Here is a 20327-nt window from a genome sequence, read left to right as displayed (position 1 = left end):
GCACAGCGGGGGGGGGGGGGGTGGGACGCCTGTTGTCAGTCTGCCCCACTCTGTCTCACTCTGATCTCTCTTCTGTCACGGGAAAACCGTGACTCTGGGCTGGCAGTGCCCAGGTCCGACAGTCCTGCCCCAGCAGTGCCCAGGTCCGACAGTCCTGCCCCAGTTGTGATAGTCCTGCCCCAGCAGTGCCAGGCTCTGCTGTTCTGGGTCCAGATGGGCTGGCAGTGCCCAGGTCCGACAGTCCTGCCCCAGCAGTGCCCAGGTCCGACAGTCCGGCTCCAGCAGTGCCAGGCTGTTCTGGGTCCAGATGGGCTGGCAGTGCCCAGGTCCGACAGTCCTGCTGCAGCAGTGCCAGGCTGTTCTGGGTCCAGATGGGCTGGCAGTGCCCAGGTGTGACAGTCCTGCCCCAGCAGTGCCAGGCTCTGCTGTTCTGGGTCCAGATGGGCTGGCAGTGCCCAGGTGTGACAGTCCTGCCCCAGCAGTGCCAGGCTCTGCTGTTCTGGGTCCAGATGGGCTGGCAGTGCCCAGGTGTGACAGTCCTGCCCCAGCAGTGCCAGGTTCTGCTGTTCTGGGCCCAGATGGGCTGGCAGTGCCCAGGTGTGACAGTCCTGCTCCAGCAGTGCCAGGCTCTGCTGTTCTGGGTCCAGATGGGCTGGCAGTGCCCAGGTCTGACAGTCCTGCTCCAGCAGTGCCAGGTTCTGCTGCTGCCCCTGCTCTGTGGGCGACAGCAGGACCAGGTCATCTGCGCAGAGCAGGAACTCGATCTGTGTGTCATGCAGTGAGACCAGGGGCTGCTCACTGACAGACACACTGAACAGCGCTGGGCTCAGGCTGCAGCTCCCAGTGAAGGATTCTGTCCTTCTGTTACCTGTTCTCAGTGCTCACCCATTCTCTGTCTCCCTCTCTCCTCTCTCCTCCCCTCTCTCCCCCTCCCTCTCTCCTCTTCTGCTCTCTCCCAGCAGGCGGCAGTCCATCCCGAAACCGCCCCCCCTGCCCCGCAGCCAGACCCCCCCGCGGGTGGAGAGGGTGGAGAGGGAGGAGAGGGAGAGAGAGAGGGAACGGGAGAGGGAGAGGGAACGGGAGAGGGAGAAGGAGAAGGAGAGGGAACGGGAGAAGGAGCGGGAGAGGGAGAAGGAGAGGGAGCGGGAGAGAGAGGAGAGAGAGAGGGAGCGGGAGAAGGAGAAGGAGAAGGAGAGGAGACAGCCGCCGGAGAGGCGAGGGAGCGGCGCTGAGCGCCGAGGTCGGGAGGAGAGGAAGGCGGAGAGGAAGGCGGCCGAGCGCCCCCGAGCTCCTCGCGTCCCCAGGGTGAAGGCCGAGCCGCCGCCCAAGAAGAGGAAGAAGTGGCTGAAGGAGGTGCCCTCCTCCTCTGAGTCCGACTCGTCCCCGGAGCCGCCTAGTGACGAGGAGGGTGAGTGAGAGCCTGGAGTCTGTATGAACCCCTCTCTCTCTCAGTGCAGTGTTCATGTACTGGAGTGTCCAGTCAGTGTGTCTGTATGAACCCCTCTCTCTCTCAGTGCAGTGTTCATGTACTAGAGTGTCCAGTCAGTGTGTCTGTATTGACCCCTCTCTCTCTCTCAGTGCAGTGTTAATGTACTGGAGTGTCCAGTCAGTGTGTGTGTATGAACCCCTCTTTCTCTCAGTGCAGTGTTAATGTACTGGAGTGTCCAGTCAGTGTGTCTGTATGAACCCCTCTCTCTCTCAGTGCAGTGTTCATGTACTGGAGTGTCCAGTCAGTGTGTCTGTATGAACCCCTCTCTCTCTCTCAGTGCAGTGTTAATGTACTGGAGTGTCCAGTCAGTGTGTCTGTATGAACCCCTCTCTCTCTCAGTGCAGTGTTCATGTACTGGAGTGTCCAGTCAGTATGTCTGTATTAACCCCTCTCTCTCTCAGTGCAGTGTTAATGTACTGGAGTGTCCAGTCAGTGTGTCTGTATTAACCCCTCTCTCTCTCAGTGCAGTGTTCATGTACTGGAGTGTCCAGTCAGTGTGTCTGTATTAACCCCTCTCTCTCTCAGTGCAGTGCTAATGTACTGGAGTGTCCAGTCAGTGTGTCTGTATTAACCCCTCTCTCTCTCAGTGCAGTGTTAATGTACTGGAGTGTCCAGTCAGTGTGTCTGTATTAACCCCTCTCTCTCTCAGTGCAGTGTTCATGTACTGGAGTGTCCAGTCAGTGTGTCTGTATTAACCCCTCTCTCTCTCAGTGCAGTGTTCATGTACTGGAGTGTCCAGTCAGTGTGTCTGTATTAACCCCTCTCTCTCTCAGTGCAGTGTTCATGTACTGGAGTGTCCAGTCAGTGTGTCTGTATGAACCCCTCTCTCTCTCAGTGCAGTGTTAATGTACTGGAGTGTCCAGTCAGTGTGTCTGTATTAACCCCTCTCTCTCTCAGCGCAGTGTTCATGTACTGGAGTGTCCAGTCAGTGTGTGTGTATTAACCCCTCTCTCTCTCAGTGCAGTGTTCATGTACTGGAGTGTCCAGTCAGTGTGTGTGTATTAACCCCTCTCTCTCTCAGTGCAGTGTTCATGTACTGGAGTGTCCAGTCAGTGTGTGTGTATTAACCCCTCTCTCTCTCAGTGCAGTGTTCATGTACTGGAGTGTCCAGTCAGTGTGTCTGTATTAACCCCTCTCTCTCAGTGCAGTGTTAATGTACTGGAGTGTCCAGTCAGTGTGTCTGTATGAACCCCTCTCTCTCTCAGTGCAGTGTTCATGTACTGGAGTGTCCAGTCAGTGGTCAGTGTGTCTGTATTGACCCCTCTCTCTCTCTCAGTGCTGGTACGCGGTGTGAACACACGAGCGATGAGGGAGATGTTCCGCAGTTATGTGGAGATGCTGGTCAGCACAGCCCTGGACCCCGACATGATCCAGGCTCTGGAGGACACGAACGGTGAGCGAGGGGGCGGGGTGAGAGGGACAGCGGCGCAGGGGACTGGGAATGTCAGTTGCTTCAGCTCCATGTGTCTGGAATGACATTTGCGACCTCAGGCCAGCGGGATGCAGACAGGATCCACTTCCAGGTCAGGAGGGACAGGAGGGAGGGACCTCTTCCAGGTCAGGAGAGACAGGAAGGAGGGACCACTTCCAGGTCAGGAGAGACAGGAGGGAGGGACTTCTTCCAGATCAGGAGAGACAGGAAGGAGGCAGAACTGGGAGACAGAGGTCTCCTCCTCTGGCCCCTCTCTTCCGCACTGAGCCTGGAGGTGGTACAGAGAGTGTCTCACCCCTGGTTCCCAGGAAATCCCCGGTGCTCTTCGGATGGGTCCCGGTGGGCTGGCTCTGGGCTTGGGAGCTCGTCAGTTATCCAGGGAATCTCATTTCCGTTTCCCAGCGCAGACGCCAGAGGCAGAGCTGGTGATGAGCCTGTGTCCCAGAGAGCTCCGCTCTCCTGTCCTTCACTGTGATGCTGCAGTGAGGCGCCGGCACTTTCTCATTCCTGCGCCAGAGCCCCCCTGACCTCCCCCCTGTGCCAGACTGCCCCTGACCTGTCCTCTGTCCCACGCCGGACTGCCCCTGACCTGTCCTCTGTCCACGCCGAACTGCCCCTGACCTGTCCTCTGTCCTGCCCCTGACCTGTCCTCTGTCCCACGCCGGACTGCCCCTGACCTGTCCTCTGTCCACGCCGAACTGCCCCTGACCTGTCCTCTGTCCTGCCCCTGACCTGTCCTCTGTCCCACGCCGGACTGCCCCTGACCTGTCCTCTGTCCTGCCCCTGACCTCCCCCTGACCTGTCCTCTGTCCTGCCCCTGACCTGTCCTCTGTCCTGCCCCTGACCTCCCCCTGACCTGTCCTCTGTCCTGCCCCTGACCTCCCCCTGACCTGTCCTCTGTCCTCCCCCTGACATGTCCTCTGTCCTGCGCCGGACTGCCCCTGACCTGCCCCCTTGTCTTGCAGACGAGTTGTATCTGCCCCCTATGAGGAAGATCGACGGTATTCTGAACGAGCAGAAGAGGAGACTGCTGAGGAGAGTCAGCATGAACTCCCAGCACCAGGTACTGCTGTGTCTCCCTCCTGCTCCTCTCTCTCTGCCTGTCTCTCTCTCCTCTGTCTCTCTCCTCTTTCTGTCTCTCTCTCCTCTCTCCCAGTCTATCTCCTCTCTCCTCTCTCCTGTCTGTCTCTCCTCTCTCCTCTGTCTTTTCTCTCTCCCTGTCTCTCTCCTCTTTCTGTCTCTCCTCTCTCTCTGTCTGTCTCTCTCTCCTCTCTCCTCTCTCTCTGTCTGTCTCTCTCCCATCTATCCTCTGTCTCTCTCTCGTCTCTCCCTGTCTCTCCTCTCTGCCTGTCTCTCTCTCCTCTGTCTCTCTCCTCTGTCTGTCTCTCTCTCCTCTCTCCTCTCTCCTCTCTCCTCTCTCCCTGTCTGTCTCTCTCCCATCTATCCTCTGTCTCTCTCTCGTCTCTCCCTGTCTCTCCTCTCTGCCTGTCTCTCTCTCCTCTGTCTCTCTCCTCTGTCTGTCTCTCTCTCCTCTCTCCTCTATCCTCTGTCTCTCTCACTCAGTATCACGGGGATGGTCTGTCGTCTCTGGTCACCCATTCACTCTGTCCTGTCTCTCCTCTCTCTCTGTCTGTCTCTCTCTCCTCTCTCCTCTCTCCTCTGTCTCTCTCTCACTCAGTACCATGGGGATGGTCTGTCCTCTCTGGTCACCCATTCACTCTGTCCTGCACCCCCTCTTATCTCCACCAGGAGGCACTCCACTCCTACCCTCAGATGTCAGCTGACCCCCTGGACTCGGGGGCTGTGAGGGTGCGCCTGGGGGGGGAGTCCTACAACCGCAAGACCCTCAACAGAGTGAAGAGGAGTCTCCCCAAACAGCAGGTACCAGCCGCAGGGTGACCCCTCTGTGTGCCTGGGTCAGTGTGTGTGTGTCTGAGCATGTGTCTGCGTGTCTGCGTCTGCGTGTGTTGGTGTGTGTCTGTGTCTACATGCATGTGTGAGTGTTCTTGTGTGACTGTGTGTGTGTTTGTGTCTGTTCAGCAGGCTGTAATACTGTCTCTCTCTTCTAGGATTTCAAGCTGTCTACAGAAACCTGCAGGATATACAGCCTGTATCACTCCCTCCATCACTATAAATACCACACATTCCTACACTGCAAGAGAGAGGTAACTGTTCTGTTACATAGTTCACCCCTCTGTCTCTCAGTGCAGTGTTAATGTACCGGAGTGTCCAGTCAGTGTGTCTGTATTAACCCCTCTCTCTCTCTCAGTGCAGTGTTCATGTACCGGAGTGTCCAGTCAGTGTGTCTGTATTAACCCCTCTCTCTCTCTCAGTGCAGTGTTAATGTACTGGAGTGTCCAGTCAGTGTGTCTGTGTTAACCCCTCTCTCTCTCAGTGCAGTGTTCATGTACTGGAGTGTCCAGTCAGTGTGTGTGTATTAACCCCTCTCTCTCTCAGTGCAGTGTTCATGTACTGGAGTGTCCAGTCAGTGTGTGTGTATTAACCCCTCTCTCTCAGTGCAGTGTTAATGTACTGGAGTGTCCAGTCAGTGTGTGTGTATTGACCCCCTCTCTCTCTCAGTGCAGTGTTCATGTACTGGAGTGTCCAGTCAGTGTGTCTGTATTAACCCCTCTCTCTCTCAGTGCAGTGTTAATGTACTGGAGTGTCCAGTCAGTGTGTCTGTATTAACCCCTCTCTCTCTCAGTGCAGTGTTCATGTACTGGAGTGTCCAGTCAGTGTGTCTGTATTAACCCCTCTCTCTCTCTCAGTGCAGTGTTAATGTACTGGAGTGTCCAGTCAGTGTGTCTGTGTTAACCCCTCTCTCTCTCAGTGCAGTGTTCATGTACTGGAGTGTCCAGTCAGTGTGTGTGTATTAACCCCTCTCTCTCTCAGTGCAGTGTTCATGTACTGGAGTGTCCAGTCAGTGTGTGTGTATTAACCCCTCTCTCTCAGTGCAGTGTTAATGTACTGGAGTGTCCAGTCAGTGTGTGTGTATTAACCCCTCTCTCTCTCAGTGCAGTGTTCATGTACTGGAGTGTCCAGTCAGTGTGTCTGTATTGACCCCCTCTCTCTCTCAGTGCAGTGTTCATGTACTGGAGTGTCCAGTCAGTGTGTCTGTATTAACCCCTCTCTCTCTCAGTGCAGTGTTAATGTACTGGAGTGTCCAGTCAGTGTGTCTGTATTAACCCCTCTCTCTCTCAGTGCAGTGTTCATGTACTGGAGTGTCCAGTCAGTGTGTGTGTATTGACCCCTCTCTCTCTCAGACGGACAGTATTGAGCAGGCGGCGGAGGACCCCGGGCAGGAGGAGGTGGTGCAGCAGTGTATGGCGAACCAGGGCTGGCTGGAGACGCTGTTCGACTCCTTCATCGAGCTGCTGACCCTCAGCGCGCAGGCCTGAGGCCGCGGCCCAGACAGCGGGGGACGCCGGAATCGAGGGGAGCCCCCTCCGAAATCGAGGCTCGGGGGGCCGGGGATGCAGCGACCCCGACAGCCGCCAGAGGCAGGGCGGAGAGATGGACTGTCGCCCCCCAGTGGTGGGGGAAGGAATGACGGGGAGGGTGGGGAGGGGAGGGAAAGGGGGCGCAGAGCCCGGGTCCACTCTGTGGGGCGCAGGAGAGAGAGGGGGGGACCGGGGGAGTCTGGGGGTCTCCATGCTCCGGCCCCTCGCTGTGCCGAACGCCCTGTTGGAAGAGTTGTTTTTCTCCGTTGGAAGAGCACGGCGCTCTGTCCGGACCCGAGCGGGCCGAGCCGGGACACAGCGCGCCCTCGGCCTGCGTTCCCGACACTCCGACTTCCAGCGTGTAAATACTGTACAGGCGCAGGCGGGGGCGCTCTGTCGACGCTGACCCCCGACCCCCGACCCCCGACCCCCGCGACTCTCTGGCCTCGGACCCGGCGGCGAAGACGGTCGCAGCGACGAAGGCCCCGCGCCCCTCCGGGCGGAGACGGTGGCTGGTTTGCAGACGCTTTTTTAAAAAAAAAAAACGGAAAAAAAAATTCCACTTGCCGACCGGACACAGGTCCAGTCTCCCCCACCTCATCTCCGCCCCTCCCTCCTGCCCCCATCCCTCCGGAAAATAACAGATTTTGTCTTTTTTTATAAATATATATGAAAAAAGCAATTTGAAAATATTCCTAAAAACTTTACTTTTCGAGATCACCCCAGCCATCTGTGAGTGTGAACTGTTGTTACAATTTTTTCACCCCGTGTTGCTGTACGATTGTGTTCTGATTATTATTATTAATATTATTATAATATATATATTTCTATTTTTTATTGTTTTAGTGTCGGATAATGTTTTATTTTATTATTTGTTTTTTTTTTTTGGTTCTTTTCTGAATATGTAAAACTCAAGCTGTATAGTGTGTACACAAACTGATTAAAATGGAAAAAAACTTTCTTTGCAAAAAAGAGAAAAGGAATTTGGTCTCCTGGGCGTCTTGTTTTCCTGGTCTGGGGGGGGCTTGTCTCTCTTCCTGTTGTCTCCCGCCCTCTGCCCCGCCCACTCCATGTGATGTCATCCAGTCAGACCAAGCTAGACGATCAGCTGCTATTCAATCGCATCTGATCATCCCGACGCAGGCGGTGTCGTTGTTGGGGGGTGCGGTGTGGGAGGGCATTTTGTCTCTCCCTGGTTGGCCTCTCCTGCCCTCTGCCCCGCCCACCCCCGTGTGATGTCATCCAGTCAGACCACACTAGCCGCCCAGTAGGTTTTCAATGGCGTCTCACTACCAGTCTCTCAAGACTGGTTAGAGGGGGACTGGCGGAAAACTGACAGGGGGAGAGCTTTCACAAAAAGTGGTGGGGGTCTGGAACAAGCAGCCCTTGACTTAGTGCTCCGATTCCTGAGTAACCTGGACTCCTAGCAGTGTTTTCTAACGTTGCCTTGGGACATTCAGCTGCAGCACCTGGCCTCAGATTCTGCATGAGTGGCTTGGGGAGCCCTGTGACCTTCGAACCACGTCGTTTAGACTTAGATCAGACTTTATTGATCCCAAAGGGAAATCGAGGTGTTACAGCAGCCCAAGACAAGCAAAAAAAAAACAGACATCAGGATAGACAAAAAATTAGAATCCGTACAGTAATACAAAATACATATAAAAAATAAATACATAGGTGTGTGAAAAATATGATCATAGGCACTGTAAAAACAATAAAATCTGTGCACAATGTGCATAGGTATATACAGATTGAGTGTCCAAAAAGTACAATGGAGCAACATGCTGTCCATAGATGAGCAAATGAATGGCTAACAGTCCTAGCCTAGGGCAGCGTTATACACCCTGGGAAGAGAGACCTGTGGAAACGTTCCCTTGAACACCGGAGCTGGAGCAGTCTGGTGCTAAAAGTGCTCCGCTGCCCAGTAACAGTCCCATGAAGCGGATGAGAGGCGTCTAAAACCTTTTTCTTACAAGAACGTCTCAAAAACAATTTTACTCCAGATTCTCAAAAAACAATTCAGACGTCAACAGAACAAAACTAAACTGTTATTCACCATGAGGAATGAAAATATCTAGCTTGTAACATTTATTAACTTTTATTTAATGACTAGTTCAAAGGAGAAAGGGAATTAAAAAAATAACACAGCCAGAGGTCACTACAAATTTGAACCCAATAAGACAAAATATTGACAGACATCAGTTATTTTTCCCTGGGTACTTTTTAAAGTTTTGAATGCAGTTTAAGTAATATTGCATTTCCACCTTACAATCACTAAAGGAGTAAGTAGGATTAGTTTACCAAACTTAGACCACTTTGTCTTGTGAATATGATATCTACCCAGTTTTACAAATTTTACATATTTTTCATATTACATTTTTACAAAGTATAACATAATACTTCTTTAATTTAACATTCAATTACCTAACTTCTGACAGAGGCCTGTAGGCCTGTGCTTCCACTCAAGCTGACCTCAGGCAGACGAGTGAACAGACGATCCTGCCTCTCTGACCGCTAGCGGGCGGGGACGGCCGCAACACCGCCGCCTGGCGGGCAGTTTGTATAACCGCAGCTGCTGATTCCTTCCTTACCTGCATTAGCGCCACAATACCTCCACCTAGTGGACACTGGACGCGTCGCTCTCCTATTCCTGGGGATTGTAGTAATAATTTCCTACACTTCTACAGCGCTTTTCTGGACTCTCCACTCCGAGCTCTTTACCGGTCATGGGGATCCCCTGCACCCCCACCTGGATGATGCTCCAGTCCTCTCACACACACCAGCTCTCAGTGGGAGGAGAGCAGAGGGATGGAGCCAGTTCAGAGAGGGGGGTTATTAGGAGACCATGAGGGGTAAAGGCCAGGGGGGAGTTTGACCAGGACACTGGGGTAACACCCCTACTCTTCTCGAGAGGCACCCTGGGATTGTTCATGACTACAGAGAGTCAGGACCTCGGTTTGACGTCTCATCTGAAGGACGGCGCCTGTTTACAGTCTAGTGTCCCCGTCACTATACTGGGGCATTAGGACCCACACAGACCACAGGGTGAGCGCCCCCTGCTGGCCCCACTCACACCTCTCCCAGGAGTCTCCCCTCCAGGTACTGGCCAGGCTCCCACTGCTGGGCTCCAGTGGGGCTGTGAGCTGGGAGCTGCAGGGTGATATATGTAAATCTATATGAAATTATATTTCTATATACATACATATATTTATATGAAATTATATGAAATGTATATGAAACCCCAAATTGCACACACTTCAGTTCAGGTACTGTATTCATCCCCGGGGGTCGGCAGTTCACGATGTGATCTGATGGTTCTTTACACCCGGCCTGTCTTGGGTGTGATGAGCCGGAAACAGAGAGGGGGGTTTACGAGCCATGTGTATACACTTATAGGTGTATGATAGGATCCCCTTACTGGCCGGATACAATTTCTTGTATTAGGAATTTGTCTTCTCACAGACCTCAGCTTGCTCTCCGTGAGACACACAGACAGGGAGAGAAGCTGGGGCTCAGAGTGCAGGGTCAGCCATTTATACAGCGCCCCTGGAGCAGTTGGGGTGAAGGGCCTTGCACAGGGGCCCAACGGAGTAGGATTTCTCTACCACCCGCAGGATTCAAACCGGCAACCTCCCAGCCACAGGCGCAGATCCTGAGCCACAGAGCCTCTCCGCGTCTTCGCTCTGCTCTATCGGGACGCAAACAGTACGACAGACAGCACTCCCACACGATGCGCGCAGTACACTACAAACCAGCCAACAGGACTTCATCATGACGGTGTCACCTGTAACTCCGGCAGGGTTCGGGCCCGGATTCCGGCCCGGCCCGCTCAGTCTGTTCGCACGCGTGTCCGGGGCCTCCCGCGCGGCGTGGACGCTGACCAGGACCGGCCCGGTCAGGGAAAGTGGGCCGGTGCTCATCTGGGTCCCTCCTGCCGTCTTCCGCGCGTCGTTAATCCCTGAAGTGTGTCGATTCCCCCCCCCAAGAGGCCCGGCGCGTTTTGACCCGTCCCACGGTGTCCCTGTGAGTGTGCTCCCCGGGGGAGCTGGCTCTCCTGGCGGCGGTGGAAGGTGAGAGAGAGAGTCGGGCTCCGTGCCGTCCGTCTGGGGGGCGCGGCGCGGAGGCGGGTCAGGCGGTGACGGAGGAAAGGCAAAACGAAACCGAGAGCAGTTTCCCCGACAGAGGCCGAGTGAGAGACACCGGCCCCTGGGTGCCGTTTACTCGAGCGCGTTCACGCAGCGCCTGACCTGATCTGTCGGTTTTTATTCCCCTGAAACGCGCTGTCCGCCTGCGGGACCCGCTGCGGGAGAGTTCGGGCGGAGCTCCGGCAGCCGCAGGCTCAGGAACAGCCGCCGCGGGTCTGCCCGGACACAGGCCGCACAGCCGGGCCTGCAGCGGACGGGCTGCCGAACCGAGCCGGGAGCAGGTTAGTCTGCGTGCAGGTGTAGGACGGGGAGTGATATTAGGGCCCCAGGTGTGGTGTTAGTGTTGCTTCCGGTGTCGGGGGTGATACTAGTGTCTCAGGTGTCGTCTCAGTGGCTGAGATGTGATGTTAGTGTCGACTCAGGTGTGTGTGGGGAGGTGCTATTTGGGTCTCGGTTAGCGTTGTCTCAGGGGAGGTGATATTAGGGTCTCGGGTGTGTGTGTGGGGGGGTGACATTTCTACTTTTGCAGGTGTGAGGTGACTAGTGTGTTAATGTGCACACTTCATAACATGAGTGTGTCCAGGGGGTCGATGTGCGTTCAGCAGTGTGATATTAGAGTGATAGGAAGTCTTTGTACAAGTCAGTCCTGAGCTGGGAGTCTCCATGAACAGGGAGGAAGGCTGGTCACAGGTCAAGCTGGGAAAACACGCAACTTCCAAATTTAGTTTTCTTCACAAGTATTGTGTTGCAGTTCACCTCCCTCCTCCATCTCCACGTCTCTTGTATTTGTGAAAATACAAACACAATTCCTTGCATTTGTACAGCACATTCATCCCATAAGGCTTTGACTTTAGAAGCACACTGTAAATATTTGCATATCAACAACTGAAGAGCAGCCCCACCTGGGAGACGCACAGTGATCATTCTGCACCAGTAACCCCACCTGGGAGACGCACGGTGATCATTCTGCACCAGTGACCCCACCTGGGAGACGCACAGTGATCATTCTGCACCAGTGACCCCACCTGGGAGACGCACGGTGATCATTCTGCACCAGTGACCCCACCTGGGAGACGCACGGTGATCATTCTGCACCAGTAACCCCACCTGGGAGACGCACGGTGATCATTCTGCACCAGTCACCCGACCTGGGAGACACACAGTGATCATTCTGCACCAGTAACCCCACCTGGGAGACGCACGGTGATCATTCTGCACCAGTCACCCGACCTGGGAGACACACAGTGATCATTCTGCACCAGTCACCCCACCTGGGAGACGCACAGTGATCATTCTGCACCAGTAACCCCACCTGGGAGACGCACAGTGATCATTCTGCACCAGAAAGGAACCTCACTGCACACAGGTCAGGGGGAGGAGACCCAGCTTCTGAGTCCTGACCCGATCAGGCTACCAGCTGCTGTCTGAACGTTACGCAGGCAGGCGGGAGAGCGAGAGTCGGTGGAAGAGCTTCACGGGTACAGATGTGCACACACTCCTGTCTGTGTCCATGGGCCAGTCTCTTGACCGGGAATGGAACTTCCTGATGTCCTGTTCCATAGCAGTTTGGTCCACTCCGCGTTTTCCAGTTTTGTCACGGCATTAGAATTGGACTGGTAAGCGATGGGTGTTGAATTCAGTATGCAGGGTCGAGCTGTGTGGCTCAGTGCTGTGAAAGTTGCCCCGTCTCTGCTGGTGACCCCGATGCGGTCGTTAGGCGTGGCGACGGTCTGTTCCAGGCTGGCGTCCTCCTCATCGTCGGTGACTTCACCGCTGGTCTTTCAGGATGTCCCAGAGGCCCTTGATCCTGCCCTGGTTGGTGGAACAGATTGACAGTAGGCAGTACCCAGGAGTCTGTTGGACCAATCAGGAGCGCACGGAGTTCTGTATTCCCTGGAAGCATGGGCTGAGGCAGGACTCCAGCGAGCACGACACGCTCATATTCAAGGTCTGTCTGTCTCTCTCCCCTCGACATGCTTGCATTCAGTGTCCATCTCTTTATGGTCCTGAATCATACTAGCTGCTGCCGATCTCTCTGCGTCTCTCAGGCCTGGGCAGTGGCCAGCGGCTCGTTCAGGGAGGGAGTGGACCGGGCAGACCCCTCTGTCTGGAAGCGAAATTTCCGCTGCGCTCTGAAGGCCAAGAGGGTGGAAGTTGTAGCCGACCACAGCAATGACTCCGCCAACCCACACAAGGTGTACCGCCTGCCAGGAGTGCAACAGAGAGGTGAGGAAGGTGTGGTCAGCCCTGATACACTGACACGCTGCCTGACTGAGACTCAGTGCTCTGCTGCCCTGATACACTGACACGCTGCCTGACTGAGACAGCGCTCTTCTGCCCTGATACACCGACACGCTGCCTGATACACTGACACGCTGATACACTGACACGCTGCCTGATACACTGACACGCTGCCTGACTGAGACTCAGCGCTCTTCTGCCCTGATACACCAACACACTGCCTGACTGAGATTAGACGCTCTTCTGCCCTGATACACTGACACGCTGCCTGACTGAGACTCGACGCTCTGCTGCCCTGATACACCGACACGCTGCCTGACTGAGATTAGACGCTCTTCTGCCCTGATACACTGACACGCTGCCTGACTGAGACTCAGCGCTCTGCTGCCCTGATACACTGACACGCTGCCTGACTGAGACTCGACGCTCTGCTGCACTGATACACTGACACGCTGCCTGACTGAGACTCAGCGCTCTGCTGCCCTGATACACTGACACGCTGCCTGACTGAGACTCGACGCTCTTCTGCCCTGATACACTGACACGCTGCCTGACTGAGACTCGACGCTCTGCTGCCCTGATACACCGACACGCTGCCTGACTGAGATTAGACGCTCTTCTGCCCTGATACACTGACACGCTGCCTGACTGAGACAGCGCTCTGCTGCCCTGATACACTGACACGCTGCCTGACTGAGACTCGACGCTCTTCTGCCCTGATACACCGACACGCTGCCTGACTGAGACTCGACGCTCTTCTGCCCTGATACACTGACACGCTGCCTGACTGAGACTCGGCGCTCTGCTGCCCTGATACACTGACACGCTGCCTGACTGAGACTCGGCGCTCTGCTGCCCTGATACACTGACACGCTGCCTGACTGAGACTCGGCGCTCTGCTGCCCTGATACACTGACACGCTGCCTGACTGAGACTCGACGCTCTTCTGCCCTGATACACCGACACGCTGCCTGACTGAGACTCGGCGCTCTGCTGCCCTGATACACTGACACGCTGCCTGACTGAGACTCGACGCTCTTCTGCCCTGATACACCGACACGCTGCCTGACTGAGACTCGACGCTCTTCTGCCCTGATACACCGACACGCTGCCTGACTGAGACTCGACGCTCTGCTGCCCTGATACACTGACACGCTGCCTGACTGAGACTCGGCGCTCTGCTGCCCTGATACACTGACACGCTGCCTGACTGAGACTCGGCGCTCTGCTGCCCTGATACACTGACACACTGCCTGACTGAGACTCGGCGCTCTGCTGCCCTGATACACTGACACGCTGCCTGACTGAGACGGAGTGCTCATCTCTTCAGTGGTATTTGATCGTAAAATGACCCTAATAATTATTAATCCACCTCCCACCACACACCCCCACCTTTTTTCTCCTCTTCCCAGGACCAGGGTCACAGGACAGTGCGGAGTTGGGTTCTGACAGTCAGTCACAGGAGGTGAGAGTCTGTCCCACTAAGGTCTCAGTGTGCCCTTCACTGTATGAGCTACTCCCTATCGGTTTGTCTCCTACCCTACAAACTGTCCCTTGTACATCATGGGACTTGAACTCTGGTCCTGGAGAGCCTCAGTCCAGTCAGACTTATAGATCACTTATCTCTACACCTCATGGATTAATTAATTATGTAATTGTTCCATTAAGAGAACTCAGGTTCTTAAGTGCTGAGTCTGACACAGGTGGACCTTTATGGTCTCTGAATTCCTTAATCAAATGAAACACCTGCTCACTTCCTCCTCTTTAGGAATTGGTGATCCACTGGTGATCAATAAGACCTGCTGGACTGGGGCTTTCCAGGACCAGGGTTGGAGTCCACTGCTGTAGGTCACGTCCTATGCTTTTCAGACTATCCTGTACCCTTTACCCCAGAGGGCTGTCACATGTCCCCTGTACCCCCCCAGGCTGTCCCCTGTACCCCCCAGGCTGTATATTATAGCCACCACTCTAGCAGACTGTACCCTTCACTCTGTATTACTGCAGGCCCACTGTCTGTCTTGTGTGCTTTGGACCTGAATGGCAAGAGCCCATGTCACATATTCTCGAAGGGTTATACCCTGCTCTCCCCTCGCTCTGTAGCCTGTGGCTGTGTCCTGTGCCCTACAGCCCCTGCCCCGGGACACACAGACCATAGTTCACACTGCAGAGGCTACAGCCTGTCCTGTCTCGCTCCCTGCTGGACGTCCCGGTTCCTGAGAGACCCCTGCTCCCTGTGGCTCACAGACAGTGCACCTCTCCTCTCTCTCCAGGTTTCTCCAGCAGGAATCCAGGAACATTTCTCTCCAGACGAGCAACTAGCAGGTATGAGGGTACCTGGGTTAAAGAGGATCTCATTGCACAGCACAGGTTTTAGTGTTGGCATTTACAGAAGTCCGATCCACTCCAGGCTTTAGTGTTGGCATTTACAGAAGTCCGATCCACTCCAGGCTTTAGTGTTGGCATTTACAGAAGCCCGATCCACTCCAGGTTTTAGTGTTGGCATTTACAGAAGTCTGCTGTTAACCACCTATAATTTATAGTCCTGAGTGGGTGATGCATTTTTTCAAATACGTGAATCACATTCAGTCGTTGTGTATCCTGTACAATAAAACATTGCATCTTTCCTGCAGAATAGTTTTCAGTATTCATCTGCTGCACTGACCATTCCTGACTGATCTCCTCAGGGCAGTGGGACCCTGTGTCCTGACTGATCTCCTCGGGGCAGTGGAACCCTGTGTCCTGACTGATCTCCTCGGGGCACTGGGACCCTGTGTCCTGACTGATCTCCTCGGGCCACTGGGACCCTGTGTCCTGACTGATCTCCTCGGGGCACTGGGACCCTGTGTCCTGACTGATCTCCTCGGGGCACTGGGACCCTGTGTCCTGACTGATCTCCTCGGGCCACTGGGACCCTGTGTCCTGACTGATCTCCTCGGGCCACTGGGACCCTGTGTCCTGACTGATCTCCTCAGGGCACTGGGACCCTGTGTCCTGACTGATCTCCTCGGGGCACTGGGACCCTGTGTCCTGACTGATCTCCTCGGGGCACTGGGACCCTGTGTCCTGACTGATCTCCTCAGGGCTCTGGGACCCTGTGTCCTGACTGATGTCCTCAGGGCACTGGGACCCTGTGTCCTGACTGATGTCCTCAGGGCTCTGGGACCCTGTGTCCTAAGTAAGTTCTGGCTGCCTGTGGTTTCAGCCCTGACTATGGCCCCTTGTTTGTTTTTAAGGATTGGGTTTTTCCCATGATCAGCTGCCAGAAGCTGGGGCACACTTCTTTTACCCACAGGGCGTGATGTCTCCTCCCTTGAATCAGAGCACGCTGGAGGAGTGTCTGGAGGAGCTGAACATCTGTGGGCCTCAGCCAGGTAGCCCTCTTAATGTCTCCCTGACGTTTCTCCATGTGTCTCTGTAAATACAGCCCTGTTACAATAGGAGCTACAGTCCCAGTACAGTAGGACAGTCTGTTACAATAGGAGCTACAGTCCCAGTACAGTAGGACAGTCTGTTACAATAGGAGCCACAGTCCCAGTACAGTAGAACAGTCTGTTACAATAGGAGCTACAGTCCCAGTACAGTAGGACAGTCCTGTTACAATAGGAGCTACAGTCCCAGTACAGTAGAACAGTCTGTTACAATAGGAGCTACAGTCCCAGTACAGTAGGACAGTCTGTTACAATAGGAGCTACAGTCCCAGTACAGTAGAACAGTCTGTTACAATAGGAGCTACAGTCCCAGTACAGTAGGACAGTCTGTTACAATAGGGGCTACAGTCCCAGTACAGTAGAACAGTCTGTTACAATAGGAGCTACAGTCCCAGTGCAGTAGGAGAGTCCAGTTACAATAGGGGCTACAGTCCCAGTGCAGTAGGACAGTCTGTTACAATAGGGGCTACAGTCCCAGTACAGTAGAACAGTCTGTTACAATAGGAGCTACAGTCCCAGTGCAGTAGACCAGTCCTGTTACAATAGGGGCTACAGTCCCAGTACAGTAGAACAGTCTGTTACAATAGGAGCTACAGTTCCCTTCCCTCCTGTCTTCTGCAGACGTAGCACGACCCGTGTGCTCTCCGTTCGAGACCCCTCAGGCGGAGCAGCCAGCCGTCTGTGTGGGTGTGGGGCCGGAGCTGGAGCAGCAGCAGGTGGAGGAGTTCAAGGCGGGGATGAGCAGAGCAATGGTGGACGACAGGCTGGGTAAGAGAGAGGCACCCGGCACCTGGTGTCCAGGGGGGCGGCTGATGGGCAATGGTCACAGGCGCTGGTGTGTCTCCTCTCTCTCTCGGACACAGTTCCTTGTAGAGTTGGTGTCACATGAACAGTGTCTCTCCTCTCTCGGACTCAGTTCCCTGTAGAGTCAGTGTCACATGAACAGTGTGTCTCCTCTCTCTCTCTCAGACACACAGTTCCCTGTACAGTCAGTGTCACATGAACAGTGTGTCTCCTCTCCCTCTCGGACACAGTTCCCTGTACAGTCGGTGTCACATGAACAGTGTGTCTCCTCTCTCTCTCGGACACAGTTCCCTGTACAGTCAGTGTCACATGAACAGTGTGTCTCCTCTCCCTCTCAGACACACAGTTCCCTGTACAGTCAGTGTCACATGAACAGTGTGTCTCCTCTCCCTCTCAGACACACAGTTCCCTGTACAGTCAGTGTCACATGAACAGTGTGTCTCCTCTCTCTCTCTCAGACACACAGTTCCCTGTACAGTCAGTGTCACATGAACAGTGTGTCTCCTCTCCCTCTCGGACACAGTTCCCTGTACAGTCGGTGTCACATGAACAGTGTGTCTTCTCTCTCTCTCGGACACAGTTCCCTGTACAGTCAGTGTCACATGAACAGTGTGTCTCCTCTCCCTCTCAGACACACAGTTCCCTGTACAGTCAGTGTCACATGAACAGTGTGTCTCCTCTCCCTCTCGGACACCGTTCCCTCTACAGACAGTGTCACATGAACAGTGTGTCTCCTCTCTCTCTCTCAGCCACACAGTTCCATGTGACCGTCTACTTCCGAGGGGTCAAGGTTCGTGAGCATGAAGTGACCAATCCCAGGGGGTTCCGGGTGGTCTGGACGGACCCCTGTGCTGCTGTGGACCCTGAGGGCCTGGAGCTGGTCTCCCTGCCCGGCCCGGAGTTGCTCCTGGACCAGGGCCAGGCCAGGCTAACCCATCGGATTCTGGAGAAGCTGGGCGCAGGGCTGGAGGTGACCGTCCAGGGCCGGGGGGTGCGAGCTGCCCGCTGGGGTGACACCCACGCCTTCTGGAGCCTCTCCAGGTTCGACAGGAGCGGCCAGCCCAGAGAGGTGCCCAAGGAGAGAGGAGAGGAGCTGTACAGCATGGGAGAGTTCATCCGGGGTGAGAGGTCATCAGGGTCGGGGGGGAGAGTTCATCCGGGGTGAGAGGTCGTCGGGGTCGGGGGGGGAGAGTTCATCCGGGGTGAGAGGTCGTCGAGGTCGGGGGGGGGAGTTAATCCGGGGTGAGAGGTCGTCGGGGCCGGGGGGGGAGAGTTCATCCGGGGTGAGGGGTCGTCGGGGCTCTGTGGCAAGCAGGCACAGCTTAGACAAGTCGGTTTGTCTGGGCGGTGTGGTGGATCTGTGGCTGGGAGGTTGCCGGTTCGAATCCCACAGCCGACAGAGGAATCCTACTCCGTCGGGCCCCTGAGCAAGGCCCTTAACCCCAACTGCTCCAGGGGCGCCGTATAAATGTCTGACCCTGCGCTCTGACCCCCAGCTTCTCTCCCTGTCTGTGTGTCTCATGGAGAGCAAGCTGGGGTCTGCAAAAAGACAGATTCCTAATGCAAGAAATTGTATGTGGCCAATAAGGTGATCTTATCTTATCGGGGGGGATCATCAGGGGTGAGAGGTTGTTGCGGCAAGGGGGAAACTTTGTCAGGGATGAGGGGTGAGAGGTCGTCGGGGGCATACAGAGGGAGAGAAAGTGACTGAGGAAGTGAGAGACCGTGGCAGAGGGATTCACAGCACTGTGACCTTCGCAGGGCTGATTGGGTTCATGGAGCAGAAGGCTGAGTCACCTGCATACTCTGTGTGGTTCTGTCTGGGAGAGAAGTGGCCCGACCCAGATCAGAGACCCTGGGAGAAGAAGCTGATCATGCTGGAGGTGAGACAGGAGAAGAGTGCAAAGTTCTATACTAGTCAGCGTGTCTGTATGAACCCCTGTCTCTCAGTGCAGTGTTAATGTACTGGAGTGTCCAGTCAGTGTATCTGTATTAACCCCTCTCTCTCTCAGTGCAGTGTTCATGTACTGGAGTGTCCAATCAGTGTGTGTGTGTATTAACCCCTCTCTCTCTCAGTGCAGTGTTCATGTACTGGAGTGTCCAGTCAGTGTGTGTGTGTATTAACCCCTCTCTCTCTCAGTGCAGTGTTCATGTACTGGAGTGTCCAGTCAGTGTGTGTGTATTAACCCCCCTCTCTCTCAGTGCAGTGTTCATGTACTGGAGTGTCCAGTCTGTGTGTGTATGAACCCCTCTCTCTCTCAGTGCAGTGTTCATGTACTGGAGTGTCCAGTCAGTGTGTCTGTATGAACCCCTCTCTCTCTCAGTGCAGTGTTCATGTACTGGAGTGTCCAGTCAGTGTGTCTGTATGAACCCCTCTCTCTCTCAGTGCAGTGTTCATGTACTGGAGTGTCCAGTCAGTGTGTGTGTATTAACCCCTCTCTCTCTCAGTGCAGTGTTACTGTACTGGAGTGTCCAGTCAGTGTGTCTGTATTAACCCCTCTCTCTCTCAGTGCAGTGTTAATGTACTGGAGTGTCCAGTCAGTGTGTGTGTATGAACCCCTCTCTCTCTCAGTGCAGTGTTAGTGTACAGTAGTGTCCAGTCAGTGTGTGTGTATGAACCCCTCTCTCTCTCAGTGCAGTGTTCATGTACTGGAGTGTCCAGTCAGTGTGTCTGTATTAACCCCTCTCTCTCTCAGTGCAGTGTTAATGTACTGGAGTGTCCAGTCAGTGTGTGTGTATTAACCCCTCTCTCTCAGTGCAGTGTTAGTGTACAGTAGTGTCCAGTCAGTGTGTGTATTAACCCCTCTCTGCCTGCAGGTAGTCCTCACCTCTCTCCAGATGCTGAAGATGCTGGCTGTCCAAGGAGGAGCCTCCTCTCTGCAAAGTGAGTCTGTGGATCTGCAGGTGTCAGACAATCCCAGCCTGCTGAGCCACCTGTACTCACTGGAGAGCATGGATTTCAGCTAGACAGGGACGGGACAGGGACGGGACCGAGGAGGGAGGGGAGAGATAGGGACGGGACCGAGGAGGGAGGGGAGAGATAGGGACGGGACCGAGGAGGGAGGGGACACAGACAGAGGGACAGCGACGGGACTGAAGGAGGGGGCAGAGGGTGGAGAGAGACGGGACACAGACAGAGGGAGGTGGTGGTGATCCACGGTGAGAGGGATCTTTCTGCTGGTGTTCAGTATCAGGACTCATTTCAAGGTCACTACTGGGCAGCAGGACTGGTCTTCACTCCAGTCTCTGAGTGGAGCAGTAATCCTGTGCTCCACTGCGCAGAACTGAAACTACAGAGATGTTTCATCTTGTGGGCTAAATAAAGTATCAACTACCTCCTCTGACAAA

General features: G+C 54.7%; 2 protein-coding genes across 6 annotated transcripts in view; both read left to right on the top strand.

The window, feature by feature from the left end:
* The window catches only part of prr12b (proline rich 12b), a 31227-nt gene extending 23883 nt beyond the window's left edge, over nt 1-7344 (top strand). For all 4 annotated transcript variants that reach the window (XM_069191761.1, XM_069191760.1, XM_069191762.1 and 1 more), the window contains 6 exons: nt 963-1408; nt 2766-2882; nt 3887-3984; nt 4671-4802; nt 4991-5086; nt 6185-7344. In XM_069191761.1, the coding sequence (XP_069047862.1) occupies nt 963-1408; nt 2766-2882; nt 3887-3984; nt 4671-4802; nt 4991-5086; nt 6185-6319 (1024 nt within the window). In that variant the 3' untranslated portion in view covers nt 6320-7344. The remainder of the gene's footprint in view (nt 1-962; nt 1409-2765; nt 2883-3886; nt 3985-4670; nt 4803-4990; nt 5087-6184) is intronic.
* A 2755-nt stretch (nt 7345-10099) lies between these two features.
* On the top strand, nt 10100-20327 carry irf3 (interferon regulatory factor 3). Of its 2 annotated transcripts, none has more exons than XM_069191878.1 (11): nt 10100-10431; nt 12292-12454; nt 12555-12732; nt 14160-14212; nt 15018-15069; nt 15981-16118; nt 16797-16943; nt 17729-18100; nt 18741-18862; nt 19797-19985; nt 20048-20327. In XM_069191878.1, the coding sequence occupies exons 1-10, from the start codon at nt 10133-10135 to the stop codon at nt 19944-19946; spliced, it is 1674 nt and encodes a 557-aa protein (XP_069047979.1). In that variant the 5' UTR covers nt 10100-10132; the 3' UTR covers nt 19947-19985; nt 20048-20327. The 2 variants fall into 2 exon arrangements, with proteins under 2 accessions (XP_069047979.1, XP_069047980.1); XM_069191879.1 differs by lacking the exon at nt 10100-10431 and adding an exon at nt 10490-10787.

The sequence above is a fragment of the Lepisosteus oculatus genome, chromosome 7 (assembly GCF_040954835.1).
Source record: "Lepisosteus oculatus isolate fLepOcu1 chromosome 7, fLepOcu1.hap2, whole genome shotgun sequence".
Taxonomy (NCBI): domain Eukaryota; kingdom Metazoa; phylum Chordata; class Actinopteri; order Semionotiformes; family Lepisosteidae; genus Lepisosteus; species Lepisosteus oculatus.
The sequence above is the reverse complement of the archived record's forward strand: the minus strand, read 5'-3'. Positions and strand labels throughout refer to the sequence as shown.